At 38.2% G+C, this 27,688-nt stretch overlaps 1 protein-coding gene across 2 annotated transcripts in view; it reads left to right on the top strand.

Annotated features, from left to right (window-relative positions):
• Positions 1-27,688, top strand: part of Smarcad1 (SWI/SNF-related, matrix-associated actin-dependent regulator of chromatin, subfamily a, containing DEAD/H box 1) — a 95,869-nt gene that overhangs the window by 31,784 nt on the left and 36,397 nt on the right. For both annotated transcript variants that reach the window (XM_008844621.2, XM_017801012.2), the window contains exons 4-9: positions 6,353-6,497; positions 8,650-8,716; positions 12,776-12,876; positions 18,565-18,666; positions 19,927-20,008; positions 21,898-22,289. In XM_008844621.2, the coding sequence (XP_008842843.1) occupies positions 6,353-6,497; positions 8,650-8,716; positions 12,776-12,876; positions 18,565-18,666; positions 19,927-20,008; positions 21,898-22,289 (889 nt within the window). The remainder of the gene's footprint in view (positions 1-6,352; positions 6,498-8,649; positions 8,717-12,775; positions 12,877-18,564; positions 18,667-19,926; positions 20,009-21,897; positions 22,290-27,688) is intronic.

Genomic DNA, 27,688 nt, shown 5'->3' with positions numbered 1-27,688 from the left:
CTGTAGATCAGAAAATGACGGTTTTTTTTGGTCTTTTTTGAGACAGGGTCTCTCAGTAGCCCCAGCTGTCCTGGAACTCATGTAGACCAGGCTGGCCTTGAACTCACAGAGATCTGCCTGCCTCTGTCTCTCGAGGGCTGGGATTAAAGGCATGCACCACCACGCCCGGCCAGAAAATGAATTTAACTAGTACCCTTGCTCTTTTTCTTTTTCCCTGGGGCTGAGGACCAAACCCAGGGCCTTGTGCTTGCTAGGCAAGCACTCTACCCCTGAGCTAACTCCCCAACCCCCCTTGTTCATTTGTAATTGCCTTGATTTGTTTTTGAGTCCATGAATTTGTCCTTTTACATTCTATGAACTGGGTAGTGTTTTTTGGTTAGGAAGAGTGCACTGAGCAAATTGGCCCCATATTCCTATTCTCAAGAAGTCTCTAGTTAGAAAGATAAACAGTGACGTGTACTACATGTCAAAGACAAAGTATTACAGGCAAAAGCGAAGAGGAAAAGGGACTTCTGGCTGTCAACAGTGCTTCTAAAGAGCTATAGAAAGACTTCATTGAGAAAGTGATGCTGCAGCAAAGACCCAAAGGGGATGTAAAAATTCTGAGGTGTTGGAAATAACATGCGCAATGACTCTGAGGCGGTAGTTTGTTTAGTGTTGGTAAGGAAAGTAGGAGGCAAGTCATTGGGTAAAGAACTCAGGTCACAGTATAAAGGATGAAGTAGAGGAGGCTTATTATGGTAGGCCCATAGGCACTTCTTGGGTTTTGTTTTTGTTTGTTTTGTTTTATTTAGAGCCATCTCAAACTGTGCCTAGGCTGGCCTTGAACTTAGTATGCAGCAGAGGTTGGCTTCTAACTTTCAGTGTTCCTCCTGCCTCAGCTTCTCCACTGCTGATTGATTACAGGCATGTACCAACACTTCTGGCTTGGTTTTCGTTTTGATGAGATAGGAAATTCAGAGAATACTTTGCAGAGGTAAAGTGATCTTAGGTGTTTAAAAGGTTTTTTGTGGGTATAGAAGAACAATAGTAGAACCATAAATACCGTTGTTAATACATAAGTACAAAAAGTAATAGAGATTCAAATGGCTCAGTCCCATGGAATTGAAAAGAAGTAGTTAGGTTCTTGACATACTTTGAAGGTAGAAACGAGAGAATTTGTTGATTGAGTTCACATGGGTTGAGAGAGAAAGGTGTCAGGGTTGACCCTACCACTTTTGGTGATCTATTTACTGAGATGGGGGAATACTGTTACATGGAAAGCAGCAATTCAGCCTTAAATGTAATGACTGAGAAAACTCTTAGACATCTAAGTAGAGATATCAGCTAGGTAGCTATATTTGTAACTTTTGAGTTGTAGAGAGAAGTCTAGGTTGGATATTTAAGAGTCTTAGGATTATTGATCTGCTACCTACTTACCTACTATCTGTCTACTATCTTGCCATTCTGGGGCTCAAACTCAGAGCCTTTACATGTTAGGCAAGTGTGTTCCACATTCCAAGCCCCTTTTTTTTGTTTGTTTGTTTTTTTAATGATTTATTTGTTTTTATTATTTTATGTGTATGAGTGTTTTGCCTGCATGTAAGTGCACCTGTGTCATGCAAACCCTGCAGAAGCCAGAAGAGGGCTGGAACTAGAGTTCCAGGTGGTTGTTAGCCACCATGTGGGTATTGGGAACGGAACCTAGGTCCTCTGTGAGAGCAACCAGTGTTCTTAACAGCTGAGCCATCTCTCCAGCACCTGTTTTGTTACCTTTTGTTCTGTTTTTTGAGGTGGGGTCTCTGTAGCTCATGCTGCCTTGAACTTATGATCCTCCTCCCCCTCTGCCTTCTGAGTATGATTTAATGTTTAAAACCATATGCTTAATTAAGCCAGGCATGGTGGTGCATGCCTTTAATCCCAGCACTTGGGAGGCAGAGGCAGGTGGATCTTTGTGAGTTCAAGGCCAGCCTGGTCTCCATAGTGAATCTAGGCCAACTGTGGCTACAGGAAGACCTTTTCTCAAAAAGACCAATAAATGAATGAATGAATGAATGAATGAATGAATGAGTGAATGAATACTTAAATGAAATTACTAAAGAACACTTAGTATAGCTGGAGAAAAGAAGATCTCTTGGTTAAAAGACTTAGGTTGGAGGACTCTGAGTTTTAGAGATAGAAGGCTCCTATAAGTTCTAAGAAGGAACAACATCCAGGTCAAAGTGCAAAGGTTATGTGATCTTCTAGAATCAAAGCAAAGAAAATGTGAGAAGAAACAAAATGTTAGGTCAGTCTCCTGCTTGACAGTAAGATAAGGGCTTACTCTTAAATTGAACTTTGTACACAAAGCCATGGTAAACATTTCTTATCCTGAAATTCACTCTGAAATAGAAAATAGTAAAGCTCCTTAATGATTAGTTCTGAGGAAAATGGATGTATTGGTTTCCATACCCACACGCCTCATCTCACTTTTTATTTTGGGGAAGCTTTAAATTGTCAGAAAAGTTGCAAAAATACTATATCCAACCCCTATAAGCAGTGTCATTGGTAATTGCGCATTTGGTTCACATCATCATTTTCATATAATTATTTCTAAACCAGTTCCCCCAAAGTTTTGCGTTATTTCATTAAGAACAAGGCCATTCAAAATAGCCATAATATTTGAAATTAAGAATGCCAGTTTTGGGCTGGGAGCAGTGGCACATACCTTTTATCCCAGCACTCAGGGGGGCAGAGGCAGGTGGATCTCTGTGAGTTCAAGGCCGGCGTGGTCTACATAGTGAGTTCCAGACCAGCTGGGGCTACAGGGAGACCCTGCCTTAAAAAAATAAAAACAAACAAAAATACCAAAAAAGAAGAATGCCGGGTTTGAGGCTAGAGAGATGGCTTATCGGATAAGAGCACTGACTGCTCTTACGGAGGACCCGGGTTTGATTTCCAACACCCACATGGCGGCTAACAACTCTCTGTAACTCCAGTTCCATGCAGGCAATACACTCATAAACAGAAAAGAAAGTTAATAAATAAAACATTTTTAATAAAAGAATGCCAGTTTCATTGGTATAGTATTACTAGTTCAGTCTCATCAGTTTATCTACTAATGTTTGCTATGGCCTTGCTACTCAAAGTGCTGGTTTGTAATAAGGCATGTGTCCTAAAGTATATGTCAAGGTACTATTCAAAGTCTTGAAGTAGGAAGAAAATATCTGAACTAAGCAGCATTCTTTTTTTTTTTTTTTAACATTTTATTATTTTTTATTTTATGTGTATGAGTGTACTGCCTGCATGTATGTGAGTGCACCTGTGTTGTGCAATGCCTCGGAGGTCAGAAGAGGGCATTGTATTCCCTTGGAACTGGAGTTAAGAATGGTTCATAGTTGCCATGTGGGTGCTGGGAATCGAACTTGGGTCCTCTGCAAGAGCAGTCAGTGCTCTTAACTGTTGAGCCAACTCTCCAGCCCCTAAGTAGCATTCTTTTTTTTTTGGTCTTTTTGAGACAGGGTTTTCCTGTTGCCCCAGCTGTCCTGGAACTCACTATGTAGACCAGGCTGGCCTTGAACTCACAGAGATCTGCCTGCCTCTGCCTTCTGAGTGCTGGGATTAAAGGTGTGCACCACCATGCCTGGCAGCAGCGTTCTTAATTACATGGTTGTATTACCTTCTGGTATAAATTGCTTTTGTTGTCATGGACATGTCAGGAGCTGGACTTGCAGGACTAGCAGTCAGCCTTTGACCATATACTGAATAGTCTTTTATAGTAATTTTCCTCCAGCATTATACATTGGGTTTATTAATTGTTATTGTTGTTTTTGTTATTTTGAGGCTCTGCTGCCCAGGCTGGCCTGGAACTTACCATATAGCTGAGGCTAACCTCAAACACCTAAGCAATTCTGGCACAGCGTCCTGCTCTAGTTTGTCTTGTCTCTTTAATTTCATTAAAATGAGCAATTTCTCAGCTTTTTTTTTTTTTCTCATGATACACATCTTTAAAGGAGACAGTCTAATTTTCCTTAGGATGTCTCTAAATTTGAATTTCCTTGCTATTTCTTCATGATTACAATTAGGTTTAATAGAAGAGATATTACAGAAAGCGTCCTTTCAGTATGTCATATTATAGGATGTGCGTGATACCTGTTTGTTCAGTTCTTTGATCACTTAGTTTTCTGGGCCCCAGCTGAGTTTCCTTAGTAAAGTTAGCATTTTTCCCTTTGTAATGAGTACCTCTGTAGAGAGGTACTCTGAGATTGGTCAACATTCCTGCCCTTTTTTCTCTGTAGTTTTAACATTTTTGCCTCATACCTGACAGTGATAATTATAAAATGGGATATTCTGACTAGCATTCTAGAACTCATACTTTTATTATTAGTCATTAGTATTATTAGTTTTCTACTATACTAGAATATCCCCCTTTTCCCCACTATTTCTATATAGAATATAGTTAAGATCAGCATAGAATTTTAGATGCTTATTTATTCAGTGACTTATAATTATTCATTTTGATGAGCAAATTGAGGGCCCCTTTAAGGAGCCTGTTATGTCTTCTAGAGATTACTTGTTTTTTGTGTCTTTCCCTTCTGGCACAAGATACTCAGACTTGTACTTTCCTAGTCCCCAGTCTGAAACTAGAATGAGCTATGTCTCTGAGTATCTCTGTGTTACTTTAGTAGGGAGTGGTACTTTAAACTTTGTTGACTTGGTATGTTTTTCTTTGTTCTATCGTCCTTTCAACGTAATGGCCCAGATTTTCAGAAAGATGGGGAAAGAGAAATCAGAAGTGGCAGGACTCAGTGGTAAAAGTCTGTAATCCCAGCACTTAGGAGGTGGAGGCACGAAGATCTGAAATTCAAGGCCTGACTAAGATACACAGCAAGTTCAAGACCAACCTGGGCTACATGAGATCCTTTGTCTTAGTTTCTTTTCCTGTTGCTGTGATAAAATACTCTCATGAAAGTTGCTTTGGGTGGGGAAGTCAAGGTAACAGGAGCTTGAAACAAGCTGATCACATTACATTCGCAGTCAGAAGACAGCAATAAATGTATGCTTGCTTGTGCTCAGACTTGCTTTTTTGTTTGTTTGTTTGTTTGTTTTGGTCTTTTTGAGACAGGGTCTCCCTATAGCCTCAGCTGGCCTGGAACTCACTATGTAGACCAGGCCGGCCTTGAACTCTCAGAGAGTTCTGCCTGCCTCTGCCTCCAGAGTGCTGGGATTAAAGGCATGCACACCCGCCATGCCTGGCTCACCTTGCCTTCTTATTTTATACAGTCCAGGATCCCCTGCCCACGGAATGGTCCTGCTCATAGTTAAAGTGGGTCTTCCTATGGAGCAAGATAATGCCCACAAATCTGTCCAGAGACCCCATATCCCAGGAGATTCTAGATTTTGTCAAGTTGGCAGTTAACACTGTCTCACCCTGTCCCAAAAGAAAAGAGTGAAAGGTGAAAGTGTGTGTGTGTGTCTGGCTGTCTGGCTGTCTCTGACTCTCAGTCTGTCTAGATCTGATCTATAGAATGTCTATTATTAGGAAAACCAAAATTTGACAATGAGATTTTTGTTTGGGACATAGGTAAGTTAAATTGGACTCTAGCTGTCATAGAAAACAGTGGGACAAGGTTAAAATTGATTGTTGTAGAATAAACCCTCATGTGAAATAAATAATCCATTTGCTGAGGTGTTTTGTTTCTGACAAGAATTACATTGAAAATAATCATTATTGTTTTAACACTTAGATCCTGATAAGCTAGGTACTTAGAGAAAACTCTCTTATCTCTGTGTCAATGGGGTTGCATAATCTCCAAGGAGCAGACCTTCAGCATCACCTAATGTACTCCTTGCCAGAGGATTAGGAAGAAGGTGGGCAGTCAGTAAACGGATGTAGTAGCAGCAAGGTCCAGGCCGTTCTCTTTGTTGTTTTTGCCATCCTAGCCTTTTCAGTGAGTGTCTATTTATAATGTATATTTTTATTCAAAATTATGTTAAGATAATATAAATTCTTTTACTCTGACAAATACAGATTGTATTTAATACTGAAAAGACCTATAAATATGCCGTGTCATGTATGCACATACAGACAGTATAATAGAACATTAGTGATACATTAAAAATGTGTTTGTGAGGGATTGGGGAGATGGCTCAGCGGTTAAGAACACTGGTGGTTCTTGCAGAAGACCCGGGTTCGAATCCCAGCATCCACATGGCAGCTAACAGCTGTTCATAACTCCAGTCTCAGGGCATCCGACTGCCTCTTCTGTCCTCTGTGGGCATTGCACTACACGGATGCATTTACTTACATGCAGGCATAACACTCATACACATAAAATAAAAATAAAATAAAATTTAAAAAAAATGTGTTTTTCCCCTATGAAAACATTTTTAGTTCTGAGCCCTCTGAAGATGAAGAGTCCCAAGACCTTCCTGTTGCACGAAGAAATGATATTTCAGAATTGGAAGACTTGAAAGATGCTAAGCTTCAGACTCTCAAAGAACTTTTTCCGCAAAGAAGTGACATTGATCTCCTTAAGGTTATACCTTTTAAAATTTTATTTGTTATTTGGGTGTGTGGGCGTGTGGGTGTATATGTGCACAGTCCATCCCATTTGATCTGGGGATTAAATTCAGGTCATTAAATTTGCGTGGCATAACTCTATCTGATAAGTGTTGACCCAGGCTTACCTTTTATGACAGTTATTTGCAGCTGTAATGATAATAAAAATCTCTCCTGAATTCAGTGTTATAGTAGATGATCTTTTTTTTTTTGGTCTTTTTGAGACAGGGTTTCCCTGTAGCCTCAGCTGGCCTGGAACTAGCTATGTAGACCAGGCTGGCCTTGAACTCACAGAGATGCGCTTGCCTCTGCCTTCCAGGCGCTGGGACTAAAGGTGTGCGCCATCACTCCCGGCTTAATAAAGGATTTTTTTTTCTTTTTTTTTTTGGCTGAGAAATACTGATTAAACTGCAGAAAAAAATTGGCTTAATTATAGTTGGACTGTGTAAATTCTGATCTGTATGGATATCTCTTGTTACAAGGACAAATAACAATTGACCATTTGATTGTGTTTTAAATAGAGAATACACCTCTGAAGTAAAGTTTCTCCTCAGCTCTGCCACTTACTGCCTCAGTGGTCCTAGGGGCATCATTTACTTGAGGGTTCCTAATTTTTCTCACCTTTGTGCTTGCCATCACTGCCACCAGCCCTTCTGCCACCAATCCTAAGCTGGAAGCTCTGTATCAGTGTGGGTTAGAAGGCCACTTGAAGTGGTATCTGGCCTGCTATAGGTACACACTTCCTCTGGAAGAGGTAGCTGCTGCTTCTCTACAGCAGGATGTGAATACTTACAGCACAGTGTTCCTAGATGTCCTAGATATATATTCAGATTTTCAATTGAAATCAAAAGACTGGACTTTATTATTTTGTGTTGTTCACTAAGTTGAAAGCTTCATAGATAATTTAAAAAAAATTTCATTTACTATTTTTTTTATTTTGTGTATGAGTATGTATTGCCTGCATGTATGTGAGTATGTATTGCCTGCATGCACCCATGTTATGCAATGCCGTGGAGGTCAGAAGAGGGCTTCAGATTCCCCTGGAATTGGAGTTAAGGACAGTTCGTAGACTCCATGTGGGTGCTGGGAATCGAATCCAGCAGTCAGTGCTCTTAACTGCTGCCAACTCTCCAGCCCCTTTATAGATAATTTATATGCTGTAAATGATCACCCATTTGATCATTGAAGTACTAGTCAATGGTTTTAGTATATTTACAAAGTTATACAGTGATCACCATAATTACATCCCCCAAAGAAATTTGTGCCCAGTAGTAGTTATTCTTTCTCTTTGGAGTACTAGGCAGCCATTAGTCTGCTGTGGTTCTTTTTATTCTTGAGTAGAATTTAGAGCCTCATGTATGCTAAGCAAGTACAGTCATTCCCAGCCCCATGTTATTTTATTTTATTTTTTGGTCTTTTTGAGAGAAGGTCTCCCCTGTAGCCCCAGTTGCCCCGGACCTCTCTGTAAACCAGGCTGGCCTCGATCTCACACAGGTCCAGGTGTCTCTGCCTCCTAGGTCCTGGAATTAAAGGTATGCATCCCAACACCCGGCTGAGAATTTTTTTTTTTTAAAGCACAATTATGTTTCTGTCCTTCAGAGATTAAAAAAGGAATATAAAAGCCTCCTGTCTTTTTCTCCTCTTCCTTTCCCCCAGCTCCTCCTTGTACACAGTGCTTGAACACGTAAATAAGAAACTGTCAAGACTTTGATGTAAAACCTTGCAAGTAGACAATAAAATTCAGAACAAAATCATGTGTAGAGTGGCACATTACTTTAATCCCAGCACTTGGGAAGCAGAGGCAAGTTGATCTCTGTGAATTTAAGGCCAGTGTGCTCTGCATAGCAAGTTCAGGCCAGCTGAGGCTACAGGGAAACCCTGTCTCAAAACAAAATAAAACCTGAAGTATGCTGTGTATGTGTGATTATGTTTTAATTTTTATTCCTAATAATCATGAATGAACTGGATATGCTTAGATAAGTTCATAGTTTTAAAATAGATGAGATTTTATGAAAATTGATTATAGGACTTCTAACCCTCAGTCTTCATCTTATGTAATGCTTCATTTGTTTTTTCTTTGAAAACTTTGTGAAATAATTCTTCAAACATTTGTCTTTTTTTCTTGTTAGTTGATTGAATCAACAAGCACTATGGATGGAGCAATTGCTGCTGCCTTGCTGATGTTTGGTGATGCAGGTATACATGCCTTAGCTTTGAGTCCTTCTTGATGGGAAGGTTAAGTAACCACACTAAGGTCATACAGCTATTTAGGAACCAAATTTCTAATTAATTTTTTTGTCCCCTGAAAAGAGAGGGAGTAGTTTCTCACTGGTAGTTTTCTTTAACAGATCAAATCCATGATGCAAAGTTTTGGAAGGTATATTTTCTTAAATATCTTTTCTAATTGCATTGTGGTTTTATTTACAGGTCTACAAACCTGAGTCAGTAGGAACATAATGTCTTGTGGAAAGCCCTAGCTGGTAATCAGCATTCCTTCATTCAGTAAATATTTATGCTGTATTTCTGGCTTCTGTTACAAAAATAAATGTATTTGAAGGAGTTTACAATAACAACCAACTTCAGTGTTTTTTTTTTTTTTAAGCATTTTTGATTTTTCTTCTGCTTGTACATATTAATAATATACATGTAAAAATCACCTATAGGGGCTAGAGAGATGGCTCAGTGGTTAAGAACATTGACTGTTCTTGCCAGAAGACCAGGGTTCGAATCCCAGCACCCACATGGCAGGTAACAACTGTCCGTAATTCCAGTTCCAGGGGATCCGACAATCTCTTCTGTCCTCCAAGGGCATTGCATGACACGGGTGTACTTACCAACATGCAGGCAATACACGCATACACATAAAATATTTTAAATAAAATATTTAAAAAAAAAAACACCTATAATTCTATTGCTCAAAAAAAAGCATATAAAGTAGTAATAAAAGTAAGCCTATACTCCATTAACCACCTACGCTCCATTAACCACATTTAAGTTTTATTTTTCTTGGTATGAGGGTGTGTTTTGAGGCACGGTTTTCCTTTATAGTGTAGGTTGACCTTCAGACCCTAATCCTCTTGCCTTAGCTGCTTGACTGGTAAAATTACAGGTGTATCTTGTCTCTCTATATATTAGGTAAAAAAAAAAAAAGTAAAATTATTGGTTTACATTTATGTAAATAAAGTCATTTATCATAACTTTTCAGTTAAGTCAAGCTTACCTAATTTTAAAAATGCCTTTTTGGGGCTGGAGAGATGGCTCAGTGGTTAAGAGCACTGACTGCTTTTGTATAGGACCCAGGTTTGAGTCCCAGCACTCACATGGCGGCTACGAACCGTCCTTAACTCCAGTTCCAGGGGAATCCGATGCCTTCTTCTGACCTCCGAGGCATTGCACAACACAGGTGCAATCACATACATGCAGGAAATACACTCATACACATAAAATTAAAAAAAAATACTAAAAAATAAAAATACCTTTTTGACATTGCTTTGTGGTTTCTTATAGGATTAGTTTGTTTATTCTTTTCCTATTAGCATTGTCTATTATTATACTACTAAAGTAAATATCCTACATAAATCTTACATTATTTCTGTAGGCTAAAATTCAAACTAGGTTGCTTAATTAAAGAGTTTGTACATTTTTAATTCTTGCTTCCTTCCATGTTACTTTTACTAAAAGTTGTACCAGATTATGATTTCAACAGTTATGAATGGCCATTTCCCGGAGTAGATTTTTCTACTTACTAATTTTCTTTGAAACCTAAAATATTCAAAAACAGAAAATAGTATGTTCCCATGCATACATCATCTCTCAATAGACTGTCTGCCTCATTTCTATCTTTAGTGGATTGATTAGAGTAGATTCTAAGTATGGTATCATTTTGTCTGCATTAAATATTTTTAAAACTTTTAATTTCCTCCAGTTTGGACAAGGGAGCAGTATTGTGTGGGTGCCACCTACACGGAATAGAGCTTTTTTTCTTTTTGTCTTCAGCCTATTAGCTGTGTGACCTTGGGCAGTGTGGCCTAACTCTTCTATGTCTTTGTTTCCTTTGCAGCAAAATCATAGAAGTAATAGTGCAAAATTCATGGGTTGTTGTAAAGAACTAATAAAGTTAATATTAACTTTTTTGGGGGATCTTTTTGTTCTCTCTTGGCCTGGAACTCACTATGCAGACCAGGCTGGCCTTGAACTCACAGAGATCTCCATGCCTTTGTCTCCCAAGTGCTGGGATTAAAGGTGTATGCCATCATACCTGGCTAGTATTAACTTTCTTAACTATGGTGGCTGGTGCATATGTAGTTCTTAGGGTTATCTGAGGCAGAAAAATGGTACATGAGTAAGTTGACTTTGTTTTGCTCGTTATTTCAGAAGTTTGTAAAATACAATAAGCTCAGTTAATGTATGTTGAGTTGCTTGATGTCCTTTTACACATTCTTTATTGCTTTCATACTTTGCTATACTCTTTCTTTTGAAAACAGATTGTAGAATAACCATTCTGTTGTGATATCTAATGTTTTATAGTTTTAAGCAACATCTCATTTGACTTACTAATTTAACAAGTATTTATTATTCTTCAACTAGTAGTAGCCCGTGCTGTTTTAAGGACTGAAGATTTGTAAGGAAACAAAAAAAGCCACACCATTTGCCTCCACAGAATATATAATCCTTACTGAATATTAACACCAGCTGACACTTATTTTTATTCTTGCTTGGCTGTCATGTTACTTTTTAATTTATAAATGTCAATGGGCAAATTACATGGAAACAAGAAATTAGGATTTTCTTGTCCTTAAATAACTTCCTTTTCTAAACATTGCAATGGACAATGCAGTCATACTCAGATACCATGTTTAGTAGTGTGATTTGAGTAGTTATAAAATGACAGTTTAGATTATCTAAGTTGGAGATAATGCCCTTCACTATACCATATGTCATTAAGATGGGAGATTATTTATTTTGAACACTTGGGGAATCTTTTTTTTTTTTTTTTTTTTTTTGGTATTTTTGAAACAGAGTCTCCCTACAACTCCCACTGGCCTGGAACTCACTAATTAGACCAGGCTGGCCTTGAACTCACAGAGATCCGCCTGTACCTGCCTCCCAGGTGCTGGGATTAAAGGCATGAGCCACCATGCCCAGCATATGCTAAGTTTTTAAATGTGTTTGTATGTATATATGTCTCATTTTTACTATACTTTATGAAGTAAAAATAAGTTTATTGATGTTGTCAAGGAGAAGATTCTAGGTATGACACAACATAAATTACCTAGATCGAAGCTTTTTCTTTTTTTTTTTTTTTTTTTTTTTTGGGGTCTTTTTGAGGCAGGGTCTCCCTGTAGCCCCAGCTGTCCTGGAACTCGCTATGTAGACCAGGCAGGCCTTGAACTCACAGAGATCCGCCTGCCTCTGCCTCCAGAGTGCTGGGACTACAGGCATGTGCCACCACGCCCGGCTGAAGCTTTTTTTAATACCTAAAAGATTACTGACAACACTCACTTTGTGTTGCATCTCTTCTTTTTAAAGTAGATGCTGAAAATTATTTGGATATACAGAAGGTATTATGAAATGAACCAAGAGGACACTTTTAAGTATTGATACTAACAGGGCTTCTTGTCTTTAGAAGACCAAAATTCAGTTTTATTTTTAACAGTCACATTGTGGAAATTTTAAAGTTTAAGCTCAAAAGTTGTTGTGTGTACTGATTTTGCATATACTGTTTTATATTTGATAGTTTGTAGGTCAAAAGCATCAAACACTTCATTTTCTGTATCTTAGTTCCTTCTCATTTGTGAAATAAAAATGTTAGGTTTGTTATGAAAAGTAGGTGAAGTAATTGTTTATGAAAGGCCATGCCCAAAGCCTGGTATGTAGTAGGCACTTACTTATTGGTATCAGTACTAATGTGCTAATGTTCATTTTGTGAGGCAGAGTCTTTCTTTGGTGCTGAACAATCACTGGTAAGAACGCCTTAGTCCCAATGTTATTATGTAGAATTATTTGTCAATTTGAAGAGATTTTTAGAACTAATGATATGTTAGTTTAGAGATAACTATAACAGCAATCACTTTTGGGGAGACTGCCAAGCATATTTACTGTCTTCAGTCTCCTCATATATTAGCTATAGGAGAAAGAATATTAGGCCCTGTGTCAAGAGATTGTTTTGTATTCATTATAATATGTTTTTTACTTTTGTTTTGAATTGATCCTTATTCTGTGGAAAGTCTTGAGTATTCTTCTCTCCTTTAAAAGGTGGTGGGCCCAGGAAAAGAAAATTATCTTCTTCTTCAGAGGCATATGAGGAGGATGAATTTAATGATGATCAATCTTTTAAAAAGGCAAGACTGGATCATGTAAGTTCCATTGAATTGCAGTTTCAAAGTTAGAATATATTGAGTGTGTGGATATCAGACCTGGGAACTGACCTAAATGAATCGGTCTTCTCTTAAGTGGGGCTGTATTATAGCAGTTCTTTACTTTAATTTTAATCATGCAAATGCTCTGAAAACCATGTTTAAGGTTTTGTGCTGCCTTTATGTGGTCGTAAGGAATTTCCCATAGTGCTGGAAATACTAGTTGAAGAAATGTTACCTGAATTGTGAAGGTTCAGAGTCTGAATCCTGGTAGCCATAACAAGCTAGGTTTAGCCACTATCCTCAGTAGACCAACTAAAGAGACAAAGTAATAATGAAAAGCAGAAAAAGGGGCTGGAGAGATGGCTCAGTGGTTAAGGGCACTGACTGCTCTTGCAGAGGACCCGGGTTCAATTCCCAGCACCCATGTGGCGGCTACAAACCGTCCTTAACTCCAGTTCCAGGGAAATCTGAAGCCCTCTTCTGACCTCCACAGCATTGCACAACACGGGTGCACTCACATGCATGCAGGCAATACATTCTTATACATAAAAATAAAAATAATTTAAAAGAGAAAGAAAAGCAGAAAATGGAGATTTGTTCAGTGTGGCCACATTGGGAAGAAGAAGAACGAGGTCTGGCTGGGTGTCGTTGTCGTTGTCATCCCCTCCCCCCCAGCCCATCTTTAGGGTCCTGACATCAAGTTTAGGTTTAAATAGAAATTAAAGTGTATAGTCCTGCCCACCATTGTCTTGGCCTTGGTTGCTTCTGCAAGGTGGTCTGATATTTTCAGAACTGAGTGAAATCACTTTCTGGAGACAAGCTCTTATCCTCTTCCAGTATGATGCTCTTAGGGAAAAAATTTCTAATTTCTTGGAGTCCATTGTTTGACTAGTCTGCTAGCTAAAGATACAGATACAGAGTATCTTTCTAGTGTCTTCACTTCTGTAGGACAATTGCAGATGGAAAGTAGGAAAGCAGAAGGAGGTGCTGTGAGGGTATGAGACATTTGGTCATGCAGTTTCTGTCTTTAACTTGCTTAAGTCCATTTGGTTCCTGATTCATGGAAAATGATGAGTAAACACAAAAACTGCATCAGGTGAACCAAGCCGCTCAAGAGCACCACTTAGAAGGAGGGCTATACAAGGAACTAGGAAATAAAGGATAAGAAGGAGCTTAAGAGAGATGGGACCATAGCAGACAGTAATTATCAAGGGAGAAATGGGGAAAATGGGGGCACTTTAAATGGGAAGGATGGGGAGGGAAGATAAGACAGGGAGAGGTAAATAGTGCCTAGCTAGTATAAAAAACAAGAGGGAGCTGGGTGTGGTGGCACACGCCTTTAATCCTAGCACTCAGGCAGAGGCAGGCAGATCTCTGTGAGTTCAAGGCCAGCCTGGTCTACACAGGACAGCTGGGACTACAGGGAGACCCTGTCTCAAAAAAAACCCAGAGGGAGGGGTGTTAGTCCAAAAACCTACTGAAAAATTACATATACAGTATTTCTACATGAGTCTGTGAATATACCTGAAGGCTGTATAAAAAGAAGCAGTGCTAGACAGGAGAAACCTTTCTTTGAGTTGTTGTCCAGGGAAGTCTAAGAGACTCCCAAAATTACACGGGCTGTTGCCACAGTCCTTGATTGCATCTCAGAACTTGATGGTAAGACCCTATTCCTGAAGACAGGACATACTCTGGGCACAGGATTTGGAACACTGGAGCTTGAACTGACCTAGAAGCCACTTCCCCGAAAGCTGGCTCTCATAGCTTTGGAGAGCACTACACAAGCTGGTAAGGGAGAGGATCATCGATGGTCCAATCCTAGCTTCAAGGCCTAAAAACCACATCAATGACCAGCACAGCAGATGACATTGGTGTAGTAGTGGTATGTTTATTTTGGGGGTAATCAACAACTACCTGATTGGACTTAAATAAGTCCACTCAGTGGGAGGAATCTCGTGTGGTACTGTAAACCTAGCCATATACTTATACACAGCTGGAGAGGTTGTAGATCTTAGAGAACACCCCAAGGCTGTCACATCCCTAGACAAATGTAATTTCTTAATATGTACAACATACTGATGCTTAAATTTATACACAGATATCCCAGTCACCACCCATCAGAGAGAGAGAGAGAGAGAGAGAGAAAGAGAGAGAGAGAGAGAGAGAGAGAGAGAACACTTCAGACATCTACTCATTACCTCATTTCACCATGTGTATTATCCCATGTATATTTTCTGTTTCATACCATGTATATTTTCTTATTTCAAATTTATGAATTGTTCTGTTTGAAGCAGCATTTAGTTTGGGGAGATGACTGAGTTGGTCATGTGTTTGCTGTGCAAGCATGAGGACCTGAAATTGGATACCTAGCACCCATGTAAAACGCTGGGCATGGCAGCTGTAAGTAGATCCCTAAAGCATGCTGGCCAGCCTGCGTAGCCTAATCAGAGAGCTCCAGGTTCAGTGAGACACTTTGTCACCAAAAATAAGGTGGACAGTGACTAAGGGAGACACCTTTGGTGCGCACGGCACACCCACACGCACGCGCACTAATAATAAAAAGTTGCTGTATGTGGACCATGTCTATACTTCCAGCACCCTGTGCTTGGAAGACTGTAGTAGGCTTCAATTAAAACCTCAAATTTGGAATAGCAGCTTCCAATTGGGGTTATCACCTAATTTTTTGTCACTTTGAGTGAATTCTCCAAAACCCAATTTTGCTCTGGACCAAGGAGGTATAGTACGCTGGTGTAGGATAATAATGTTTTCTGAAGTTCATTCAGCAATGTGGTTGTGATTATTGATTTGAGTGAGAAGGACAATTCTTGGGACTTTGATTTGATGCTTCCTACATTGTTGTACATACTCCATGGTTCACAGAGCTAGTATGTGCTTTCTGCCATTGGTAGGTTATACCTCTTCCAGCTGTGTATTCCTGTTCACACGAGTAAGTTCTAACTCCTTGGCCCACGGAGACAAATTTTGGTCCAGAGTGTTCGTATGCTGTGGGAAGCCCCAGTGTAACCACTGGAACTTTCGGACATTGTCAGCAGGTAGTGATGATAGAGCTGGTAGAAGAGGGAGATCTGAGAGGAAACAGCAAATGGGGAGGCTCAGCAGCCATTGAATTCCCGTGATCAAAAGCTGTTTTCCAGATATCTGTATTTTGAAGAGACTTTGGTTATTGTTGTTTGGTGCTACAGATGTACTCAAGACCTTTGCACATGCTCAGTTCTATACCACTGAAGTATACCTAAGCACCATGTTTTATTGAGGTTAAGTACATATAGCATAAAATTACTATTTTAGAGTGGATAGCTTAACATAGTTCGACATGTTTTCATCACTCGTGATGGCATGCTGTACTTGTTAAGTAGGTCTTCCCCATTTCTTCCTTCACCTTGTCCATAGCAGTCAACAGTCTGCCTTCTCCCTTTCTGGATTTACTTTTTCTGCATATTTCATGTTATTCTAGATATTTATTCTAAATGTAATCATATCTTTCAAGGTTACCTAAGTTGTAGCATGTAGTAGTTTTTGTTTGTTTCTTGAAATAGTCTCACACTGTAGTCCAGGCTCACCTTGAACTCATGGCAGTTCTGCCTCAGCATCCTGAATGCTGGAATTAAGGAGTAAGCCACCATGCTAGGTGTGTATTTCTTTTCTTTTTTCTTTTTTTTTTTCTTTTTGGTCTTTTTGAAACAGGGTCTCCCTGTAGCCCCAGCTGGCCTGGCACTCACTCAATATATTTATTTTTATTTTATGTGTATTATTTCCTACATGTATTCAAGTTCACCCATGTCTTGCAATGCCTGCAGAGGACAGAGCAGCCAGTGCTCTTAAACCACTGAACCATCTCTCCAGCCCCATTTTTCATTCTTTATTATGGCTGAATAATATTCCCATTTTATGAATATGTGACCATGTATCTTTTTATTCTCCATTGATAAGCATTTAATAGCTCTTTTTAAAACATTTTTTGCTTTATTTTTATTTTATGTGTATTACGTGCATGTATGCAAGTGCACCTGTGTCATGCAATGCCTGTGGAGGACAGAGGGTGTCAGATCCCCTGGAACTGGAGTTACAGATGGTTGTTAGCCACCATGTAGGTGCTGGGATTTGAACCCAGATCTTCTGCAAGATCAGCTCTTAATGGCTGATTGTCTCTCCAGCTCAATATATCTTTAAAAACAAAACTAAGAATGAGCTGAATATGGCAGGTGGAAACTAATCCCATAGCTCCTGGGAGGTAGAGGCAGGAAAATCAGGAGTCCAAGGTCATCTTGGCTGCCTGGCAAGTTCAAGGCCAGCCTGTGCTACCTGAGACTCTGTCTCAAACAGCAAACAGATAGGGGCTGAAGAGGTGGCTCACTGGTTAACAGTCACAGGACCCCCATTTCAATCCTCAGCATCCACATAAGGTGGCTCACAACTGTAACTCTTGCTTTGGGGGATCTGACACCCTCTTCTGTACTGCACTGGTGTCTGCACAAGTGTGAGAGACAGAAACACAGACATATACATAAAAATAAACTAATTTAAACAAACAGAATCTGGGGAGGTGGCTCTGTTGAGGACCTAAATTAAGATCCCTAGCACCCACATAAGCTGGATATAGTAGTGCGCATCTATAACCTCATCATTAAGGGTCTGAAGTAGGCTGAGCCCTAGAGCTTGTTGGCCAGCCAGTCTAGGTAATTGGTGAGCTCCAGGTTCAGTGAGATTCCCTGCCTCAGAAAAGATAGAGAGCCACTGAAGAGGACACCTGACGTCAACTGTACATGATGGATATGCATTGTACATGGGTATGCACCCAGGTGCCCATCTACCTATACACATGTAGATACATGAACATATAAACCACATGTATACTCTGAAATGCACTATTTAAATGCTTGAGGTTGAGGAAGATTTGTGTACTGGGAGAATACTTCCCCCAGTTGTTGTCCATTTGTGACCTTTAAAATGCTTGTACTTTGAGTTTCAGTGTCCTTAGTGAGGTTAGAATGAATTTATGAAGATTTTGAAACTCTTTAACTCCTGTTGCTATTTCTCTTCTCAAATTCCTGTTACTTCTACGCTGGGCCTGGTGTGCATGCACTCGGAGGCATTCGGGAGTCAGAGGCAGGCACATACCTGTGAGATTGAGGCCAACCTGGTCTACATATTTTATGTATATGAATATGAGTGTATTGCCTGCATGTATATAAGTGCACCCATGTTATTCAGTGCCCTGGAACTGGAGTTACAGACAGTTGTTAGCTGCCATGTAGGTGCTGGGAACTGAACCTGGGTCCTCTGCAAAAGCAGCCAGTGAGTGCACTTAATTACTGAGCCATCTCTCCAGCCCCAAATGCATGCAATTTTTCCCCCCTCCTGTTCCAGACTCTCATAGTTTGTTGTTTGTACTGTTGGTGATCTAACTCATGGCCTTGTACTTGTGAGGAATCACTCTACATCAAACACTTCTGTGTAGGATTTTATTTGTGTATATCTCACGAATTTCATATTGTTGCTCTGTGTCAAAAACTCTGATTCATAATTTTGTTATTTCTACTTGGCTATTGAAGGAGGAAAAATAGCAGCTCATTTGTTTGATAATACGGGAGATAAAGGAGTAAGTAGAACGCTTTATCTTGTTATTGATGCTCTCTTAAATTACTGCTCCCCCCCCCCCATTAGGGAGAGGAATCAAATGAGTCTGCAGAATCTAGCAGCAATTGGGAGAAGCAGGAAAGCATTGTATTAAAATTGCAAAAGGAATTTCCCAATTTTGATAAACAGGTAAGAGTAGTGTACAAACATTTCATGTGTATTAAATGTTTGCATTAAAATTAGTGTTTGATCCCAGCACTCGGGAGGCAGAGGCAGGCGGATCTCTGTGAGTTCAAGGCCAGCCTGGTCAGCATAGTGAGTTCCAGGACAGCTGGGGCTACAGGGAGTCCCTGTCTCAAAAAGGACCCCCCCCCAAAAATTAGTGTTTGAATTTATCCATATACAAACTTGGGGAAAGATCTGTGGTTTTTGAATTATATGCTCTCCTTTTAATAATATAACATACATATTTTATATAACTTGTTAATTACCTTACTTGTTTACTAATTACAGTATCAACCTTATAAATTATAATAAACATACTTACAGTACAATTTTGAATCATTTCTAAGTGTAAAAACTGTCCTAGCTCCTTTAATCATGCTTATTCTTGAATTTTTTCATAAGAATTTTAAGTTGCAATGCTGCATTTCAGTGTCTTAATATTCCATAAACTTTGTTCTACTTTCCAGATAATATGAATATTTTCAGGGCCAATAATGACCTATGCTAAGCATGCCTGTGCTTTTAAAAGGGCCTCTGCTTTATTGAATATTGAAGCAGGTATTTGTTTGACATTTGGAATATATTTACATTTGCATGGATGTATTCCACTTTATGCTCATACAACACATCTGCTAAATTCTGATGAACTGAATTTAAATTCTTGTTGCTGTTTATGTATGTTGCAGTCAAATGTTTTGGAGCTGGGGATGTAGCACAGTTGGTATAGGGTGCTTGGTTACCATGCACAAAGACTTAGGTTTCATCCTCAGAAATACATAAAGTTAGGCATAGTGAGAAGTGCCTGTCATCCTAGAACTAGGTAGGTAGAGTCAGGAGAATCAGAAATTTAAGGCCACACTTGGCTACATAGCAAGTTGTAGGCCAGCCTAGGCTACATGAGATCCTGTCTCAAAAAAAAAAAAAAAAAAAAATGAGTGATGAATGATGGTGAAATATCTGTTTTAGTTACTTCAGTATTTCTTTATCCTCTAGTGCTTAGAATACTTTAGGGAGAGTTAGGGGGAAAAGCCTCCTTCCCTTTGAAAATGAATTTGTAAGATGAAATCAAACAGAAAGCATTTGTAAAGCAGTATTAAAACACTAAAGATTAAAATAGTGATGAATTCTTTATATTTTCAAGTGATTATGTTCCAATAGAGGGGTAAACATTTTCTACATGTTGCTAATTTCAGATTTTTTAACAGAAAAATCAATTATTTTCAGGAACTGAGAGAAGTGCTCAAGGAGCATGAGTGGATGTACACAGAAGCTTTAGAGTCTCTAAAAGTGTTTGCAGAAGACCAAGGTAACTAGATAATGCACAAATCTTGAGTTATGTACTCTGCTGCAGAAGATAGGAAACCTGTTAGCTACTATGGAATGCAATTGCAAATGTTGTTGAAGTCATAATGTGAAAATGTTTTAAAGGACCAATTTCCAAATATTTTTGGACCTATTCATCATAGTGTAAATAAAGCAGGGCATGATTTTTTTCTATTTGTACAGTCTTTCATGATAGTTAAAGCAGCTTATAAACTGCTGTGTTTAATTGTTTACATATTGACATTCATCCACAGAATGAGTCTTGTAATTGTTTGTGTATTAGCCTCCCCTTGCATGAATTTGGAAAGCACTAGCCTCAAAAACTTAGCAACATGGTATGATTAACATGGAGGAAAACTTCTGAATCTATACTGGAATACCTTGAACTCTGAGAAAATAGTAGAGGAGAAAGGAGGTGACATAAGTTAAGCTTCACATATTTAGTGATATTTGTAACCAGGTATCAAGTGAACTTAGCATTTCATTATTATAAAGACAGCTTTTAAAGTCCAATTATGTGTTTTTTTTTAATGAATTAATTTAAGAAATGCTGTTCTACCAATATTCTGGCATAGAAGATTATCTTGTGTTTAAAAGGAAATTCTCTAGAACCATTCATTCTGTATCTAAAACTGAATCAGTAGAAATTTAGGGACTACTTTTCTAATTTATTTTTGTTTTTCCCTTCCTTTTTTTATTTATTTATTTTTTTGTCTTTTTGAGACAGGGTCTCCCTGTAGCCCCAGCTGTCCAGGAACTCACTATGCAGACCAGGTTGGCCTTGAACTCACAGAGATCCGCCTGCCTCTGCCTCCCAAGTGCTGGGACTACAGGCGTGCGCCACCAAGCCCGACCTGTTCTGGCCTTCTTTTTAATATGGGCACAAGAATGAATATATGATAGTTTATAAGTCTGAAAGCATTTTAAGTAAGCAGAAAAATAGAAATTCTAAATAACATGCACTCACCTCTCACTATTTGGGGAATTCAAGTAATTGGAGCTCAATTTCCTTATGTAAAGTAATACATTTGCATATAACCCATACACATTTTCCAATACACCTTTATCATCTTGAGAATACTTAGACTACCTAACACAATATAAATGCTATGTAGATAGCTGTTTTATCTTATGTAGAAAATAATGACAAGAAAAAGTTTATATGCATGTTCAATGTAGGTGCAATGCTTTTTCTAATATTTTTGGTCTATGGCTTGTTGAATCCATGAATTTGGATTCAACAAGACCAGCTGTATTCTATTGTATAGATTAATTGGTGCCTCTTTAAAAACGAAAACAGTATAAAACGCATACCTTCATTCACAGACATCTTAGAATTCAATGAAATACAGAGAAATGGTGGTTTTTGATACTATATTTAAATAATTTTTGAAAGATGGCAAACTCAGAATAGTAAAGTGGTCAAAAATTTATAATATGGATATTTGGGAAAGACAATTTCTTAGTAAGCTTATTGTAGGATGAACTGTGCTTTGCTCTTCCCATCAGGCTGGCATGAGGGGGTTGTACTCCTCTGTCTGTCTGGGGCAGTTTCTGGATATACAGCTGCCTTCTGTGTTCTTGGGACCTTGGTTTGAGAGGAAATTTATATTTAACTCAGTTTTTAAAAGGAAGCTGTCACCTACTTTTGAAACTAATCATTCTAATAAATTGATACCTTCAGATTCTACTTCCTATTACTCCTCAGGTATATCAAGATTTTACAATAAGTTGTGGTTGAATTCTTTTGTATTCAAAGAAAAATGTAAATGTTTATATACTCTTCTTACTTGAAGTCTTTTGTCTTTATATTTGAATTTAATTCATAGGTTCCTGACTTAGTTATTATTTTTATATTTTTTTGTTACACAGATATGCAATATGCTTCACAAAGTGAAGTTCCGAATGGAAAAGAAGTTTCTTCAAGGGGTCAGAATTGTCCTAAAAATGCAGCCAAAACAAAAATGAAACAGAAAATTTCCATGAAACCACAAAATGGTTTTAACAAGAAACGTAAGAAAAATGTATTTAATCCTAAGAAAGCCATAGATGACTCTGAGTACGATTCAGGTTCTGATGTTGGTAGCTCATTAGATGAGGACTACAGTAGTGGTGAAGAAGTGATGGAGGATGGCTACAAAGGCAAAATCATTCACTTTCTTCAAGATGCCTCAGTTGCTGAACTTACTTTAATTCCTCAATGTTCTCAGAAAAAGGCTCAGAGGATAACAGAACTCCGGCCCTTTAATAGTTGGGAAACTCTGGTAAGGTTACATTCTTCTTTCCTTCCGTGTGTGTGTGTGTGTGTGTGTGTGTGTGTGTGTGTGTGTGTGTGTATTTAATTTACAGTATCATTTGTAGTTAGGTTGTCTTCAGCCCAGGGACGCATAGATGGGTGGCCTTATCCTGTGTAGAGTCAAACATTACTTTCATTGTAAGCCAATAGTATTTCAAATAGTGTCATATGACCTAATTTTGAATGAATTAAGGGGTGATTTTCCTGAAAAAACCCAAGCTGATTGGCTGGGAATACTGTCACTCATTCTTTTGCATAGAAACTTAGTTCATTTCACTGGAGAAGAAGAAATTAGAGCTTACTTTTAGGAAGGAGTTGTTTGCTAGCCTGTTCTGATCTGCTACTGCTGAGACACCATGCAGACATCAAGAATGTTGCAGAAATTTTACTAAGCTGCTTGAAGAGCAGTAGCAGCATCCAGAGAAGCGCCATGATCCACACTGCCAGCCTGAGAGTTTCATGCTAATCCACAAAGAAGCAATTGTTTCTTTTTCTTCTAAAAGTGACAGCTCTAACATGTTTTTCCTGGTTAAACAACGTGGCCATTTTATGGAGTGTAGCAAGCTGCAGCAGTTTCAGTTAGTAGCATAGCAAAGTTTGTGGAAGCCTAGAATTCAAGTGTTAAGTGGAAGGAGGGCATGGACACTGGTAAGTACACTGCATGATTGTTTTGGGGAACAGTTCTTAGCTAAAATACCTGCTTTTTGAATTTTTTAAAATGTCAGCAGTCATCAAATCTTATTCCTGTAGAGGAATGTAAGAACTCTTTTGTAGTAGATTTTGCTTCAACTTTTGTGAAAATGTGTTTTATTCATGAGTTGTGTACAGGCCCTGCAAGCAAAGCAATATGGATGGTTATTTGCAGCTTTAAGAGGTGAAGCCGCTCTTGTGTACAGGCTTTAGAAAGTTCTGTTCTCTTTTGGGGAGTGCAGATCTGTGCATTTGTGATTAATATTTTACCTGTAGTGAATCTAAGTGAGCGTGAATGACCTTGGAGTGTCTTGAAGTGGTGATGGGGAGAGTCCCTGCACAGTAGTTGTAAAAAGCATTTTTGAAAAAGTATTTGAGGTATAAAGAAAGTCTACTAGTCCATCGTAACTTTAAAAAAATAATAAAAACATTCATTTTGCCCTAAGCATTTGCTTTTCTCGAGAACATCTGTCAAAGCAGGTCCTTTCAAAACTTGTTTGGCTTTGCCCGAATGATTTATTTGTTAAGGTATTCGCTGAAGGGCTTTCTTGTTCTTCCTTTCTTCTTTTCTGTTTTCTTTTAATCTTTACTGGTCTCCTATGTTATTAAGGAGTTGGGTTGCTCAGGCTTGTTAGAATTTTAGTTCATTTAATAAGGAATGCAGTTATCGACATTAATTTGTTTAGTCACTGTATTGACTTGCCCAGATATCTTATAGTAAAAGTAGATTATAAAATGTTACCAGAGGTGTATATGCCAGATGTTTAAAAAAAAAATCCAGCAATTTCACAAGTAGAAGACATATTTCCCTAATTACTTGGTAGTTTATATCAGTCTTGACATGAATTTTGAAATTATACATTACTTAGTTTAATCTCCTAACTTACCTTCCCTTCAAAAAGGTGAACATGAAGACTGTATTGCTTGTTCTTCCAACTGTCTTAATGCTGAACATTTTATGTAATAGTTAAAAATATCTTAAGGTAGATAACTTACTTGATTTCCATGAAGGCAGTATTTTGTTGTCTTGAATAAAGTATGTAACTTAAGTTTTTGCAAATTAATAGCTTACCAAGTGAATCTCTAAGCCTGAAATACTAATTTCCTTAGAACATTAGATGCTACTTTTTAGGAACTACAATTTTGAATGTCACTGTAGAGTAATTTATAAGCAAAATTATCAAAGGAAAAGTTAATGTTATGCACATTTTGGTAAAAGCTATGTAGTTTTACTCTTCTATTTATTAGTGAGGTTTCATACTATTTATTAGTGAGGTTTCATAATATATCCATGAACAATGTTAATAGAATCATTATTAAAAATAGTCCAACATTTTTATTTTGCTATCTACTGTATTTAGAATTTTCTGTGGGAGTTAATTATGTTTTAGTCATGTTATAGAAAGCTTTGTGAAATTTGCAAGGTATTAAATATTCAGGCTAGCCTGCTTAAACTTTTAAAATTATTGTTGGAACTTTAGTCATGAGTGTTACAAGACTATTTGATAGAGTTTGATCAAACTGTAAAATTCATGATTATCAAAAATGCATACTTGCCTGAATCAAGTGAACGCGTATATTTTATCTGTATTCGTTTTGAAGATGAAATTCTTTTTTAAAAAATATTTTATTTTATGTGTATGAGTATATTGTCTGCATGTTTGCAAGTGCACCCATGTCCTGCAGTGCCTGTGGAGGTCAGAAGAGGGTGTCAGATTCCACTGGAACTGAAGTTAAGGATGGCTTTTAGCCACCATGTGGGTGTTAGGAATTGAACCTGGGTCCTCTGCAAGAGCAGCCAGTGCTCTTAACCACTGAGCCATCTCTCCAGCCCCTCAAACATGAAATTTTTAAGAGACCTTCAGTGATGGAATGCCAGTGATGTCTTGTTGCCCTGTAAACATGATCTGAGTGTAAGAGCTATAAGCAGTGCCTTTCAGAGTCTTAGATGAGTAATACAATGTGAATCTGATACACATAATATGCAGTGTAATATAATTACAATAATTTTTACTCCATATTACAGTTTTCTGAGTTGCCATAATTTTCTTCCCAGAGAACGAACTAACTCACCCCTCCCTCCTTCCCTCCCTTCCTCCCTCCTTCCCTCCCTTCAAGTTAAACTGTTTTCAATTCCAATAACCTTGATTTTACTTGAGAAAAAATTAGTTATTTAAAATGAGTGAATTACTTGAGTATTTGTGGCTTTATTCATTACTATGTTTTTTGTTTTGTTTCTTTGCATCATGATTTAAATATTGTTAAATTTTGTTTGTGAGCTTTCTTTTACCCAAAGTTTTTTTTAGAATAGCAATAGTTTATGTTAATTGTAAGAAAATCACAGCACTAAAATCTAGCAGCCTTTGAAATGTAGCAAACCAAAAATTCTATTAATTTAAAAGTCAGTATTGTTAATGTGGTGAAGTGGTGTTTTTATTGGCAAAATTCACACATCTGAAGGCATCACTCCATCTACTACTTAATTGAATTTTGGTCTGTCTAGCCTTGTATAAAGTAGGGTGGGGAATTATCTGTGATGTACCTTTAATTACACTTTTTAAAAAATATTTTATTTTTATTTTATGTGTATGAGTGTATTGCGTGTATGTATATGAATGCACCCATGTTGTGCAATGCCGCAGAGGTCAGAAGAGGGCTTCGGATTCCTCTGGCACTGGAGTTAAGGACAGTTCGTAGCCACCATGTGGTGCTGGGAATCAAACCCGGGTCCTCTGCAAGAGCAGTTGGTACCGTTAACTGTTGAGCCATCTCTCAAGCTCCCTAATTACCTTTTTCTAAGTTAATTTGAATATGTATTTATGGGGCTGGAGATGTGGCTCAGTTGGCAAGGTGCTTGCCTAGTGTGCACAAAGCTCTGGATTCGGTGCACAGTACCACATAAATCAGACATACACACTCACCCAGCACTTGGGAGCTAGTAGAAGGATAAGTTCAAGACCCTTGGCTCCCTACCCAGCAAGTTCCAGGCCAATCTGGGCTGTAGGAGACCTTGTCTTTAAAAAAAAAAAAAAAAAAGAAGAAAAATGTATTTTTTTAAAAGAATATACTGATCCAGTTAGTGTCCATCTCCTTCAGTAGCACTGATGTACTTTTCCTCAGTTAGCTGAGCACTGTGGATTAGTACTGTGTCCAGTACTGCCCCCGGGCTGCTCCCAGTGACTTGGAACAACCCCATTGTATTTTATTCGGTAAGATGCCTGTCTACATTTGTAAAGCACTGTAATGCATATTTTTTTCTTTGAGATTGGGTGACTTCATTGTTCATAAGATGGGGGCCTTGTTTTAATTTATACAAATTTGATAAACTATTTAAAAATGACAAGTGCATTCTGAGTACATTGTAGGCTGTTGCCAACTGTTTATAATAATGAGTAAGATTAGAAATGTGTTCTCGAACTGTTTCTTAAATAGGGATTAAATACTTTCAGAAATTTGTTTTTAAAACATTTTTCGCTTCCTATAAAAATTCAAAAATATTTGCACTTGAAGAGTGACACACTGTGGTAAGAGAGCGGTACTTCATCTTCAGATACTTCTTTCCTTTCCTTTTGTTAGTACTGGGCATTGACCCTAGGGCCTCGTGTGTGCTAGGGAAGTGCTCTACTACTGGGCTCTATCTGTAGCCCCAAACTCCACTTTTCAAAGTTAAAAGGTCCTTAGAATGATAACTTGAGTTTTTAGTCAAAGAGATACTGACCAGAGGCATATTGATAGTATTTTTTTCATGTAATTATCCAGCAAGTAAAAATTATGTTTTTTTCTTCTGAATAAATACTATTTTTGAAGATGATTTATGTAAAATCGAAACACTGTAGGAATGAAGAAAGTAGTTTATCCAGAATTCTACCAAAATTGTCTACCATTTAAGACAGAATCCGTATCATCTATTATGTGTATACCATGTTTTCTATCATGTTTTGTACATCTGTCAGTAACTTTAGGCTTACTAAAAGTTCTGCAGGCTGACTTATGTTCATTTTTTATTTTATTTTACTTTTTTAGGTATGTTGCCCAGCTTGGCCCCAAGCACACGATCTTTCTGCTTTTGCCTTAACTGCTGGGATTATAAGTGTGTGTACCATGCCCATGTTAATTTGTTTGTTTGCTTGTTTATTTGGTTTTGACAGGGTCTCCCTAGTCTCTAGGCCAGAAAATCATACTGTGGAGCATGCTGGACCAGGATCTCAGAGAGATGCACCTGCCTCTGCCTCCCCAGGGGTGGGATTGGGGTTAAAGGTGGTATTGGGAACCAACTTGAGTCCTCTGCCAGAGCAGCAGGTACTCTTAACTGTTAGCCATCTCTCCAGCACTTGTTTTGAACTTTTATGATCTAAAATTATTTAGGAAGAGTCTGTTTACATTGAAAAGAGCACAGACTTTTATTTCCAGCCATCTATGTGACATTAGAAATGAAACCTTACCCATCCAAAATGGTAGACTAAGCTTGCATTTGTTTTAAGGATAGTGAATTGTTGAAAAAGCTTCTTCTAATTCTTGCCCCAAAATGCCACGGTGTATGTTCCTTCTTGGTTTCTAGTTAATTTTGTTGTATTTTTTTTCTCATGCATACTTCACACAAACTATGTAGTAGACCTGAGATAAGATTTCTGTATAATTTTTTTATTCCATTTAAGAATGGATATTTTAGTGAGACAT

Source organism: Nannospalax galili, unplaced genomic scaffold, assembly GCF_000622305.1.
Source record: "Nannospalax galili isolate Female #2095 unplaced genomic scaffold, S.galili_v1.0 scaffold441, whole genome shotgun sequence".
Taxonomy (NCBI): domain Eukaryota; kingdom Metazoa; phylum Chordata; class Mammalia; order Rodentia; family Spalacidae; genus Nannospalax; species Nannospalax galili.
The sequence above is the reverse complement of the archived record's forward strand: the minus strand, read 5'-3'. Positions and strand labels throughout refer to the sequence as shown.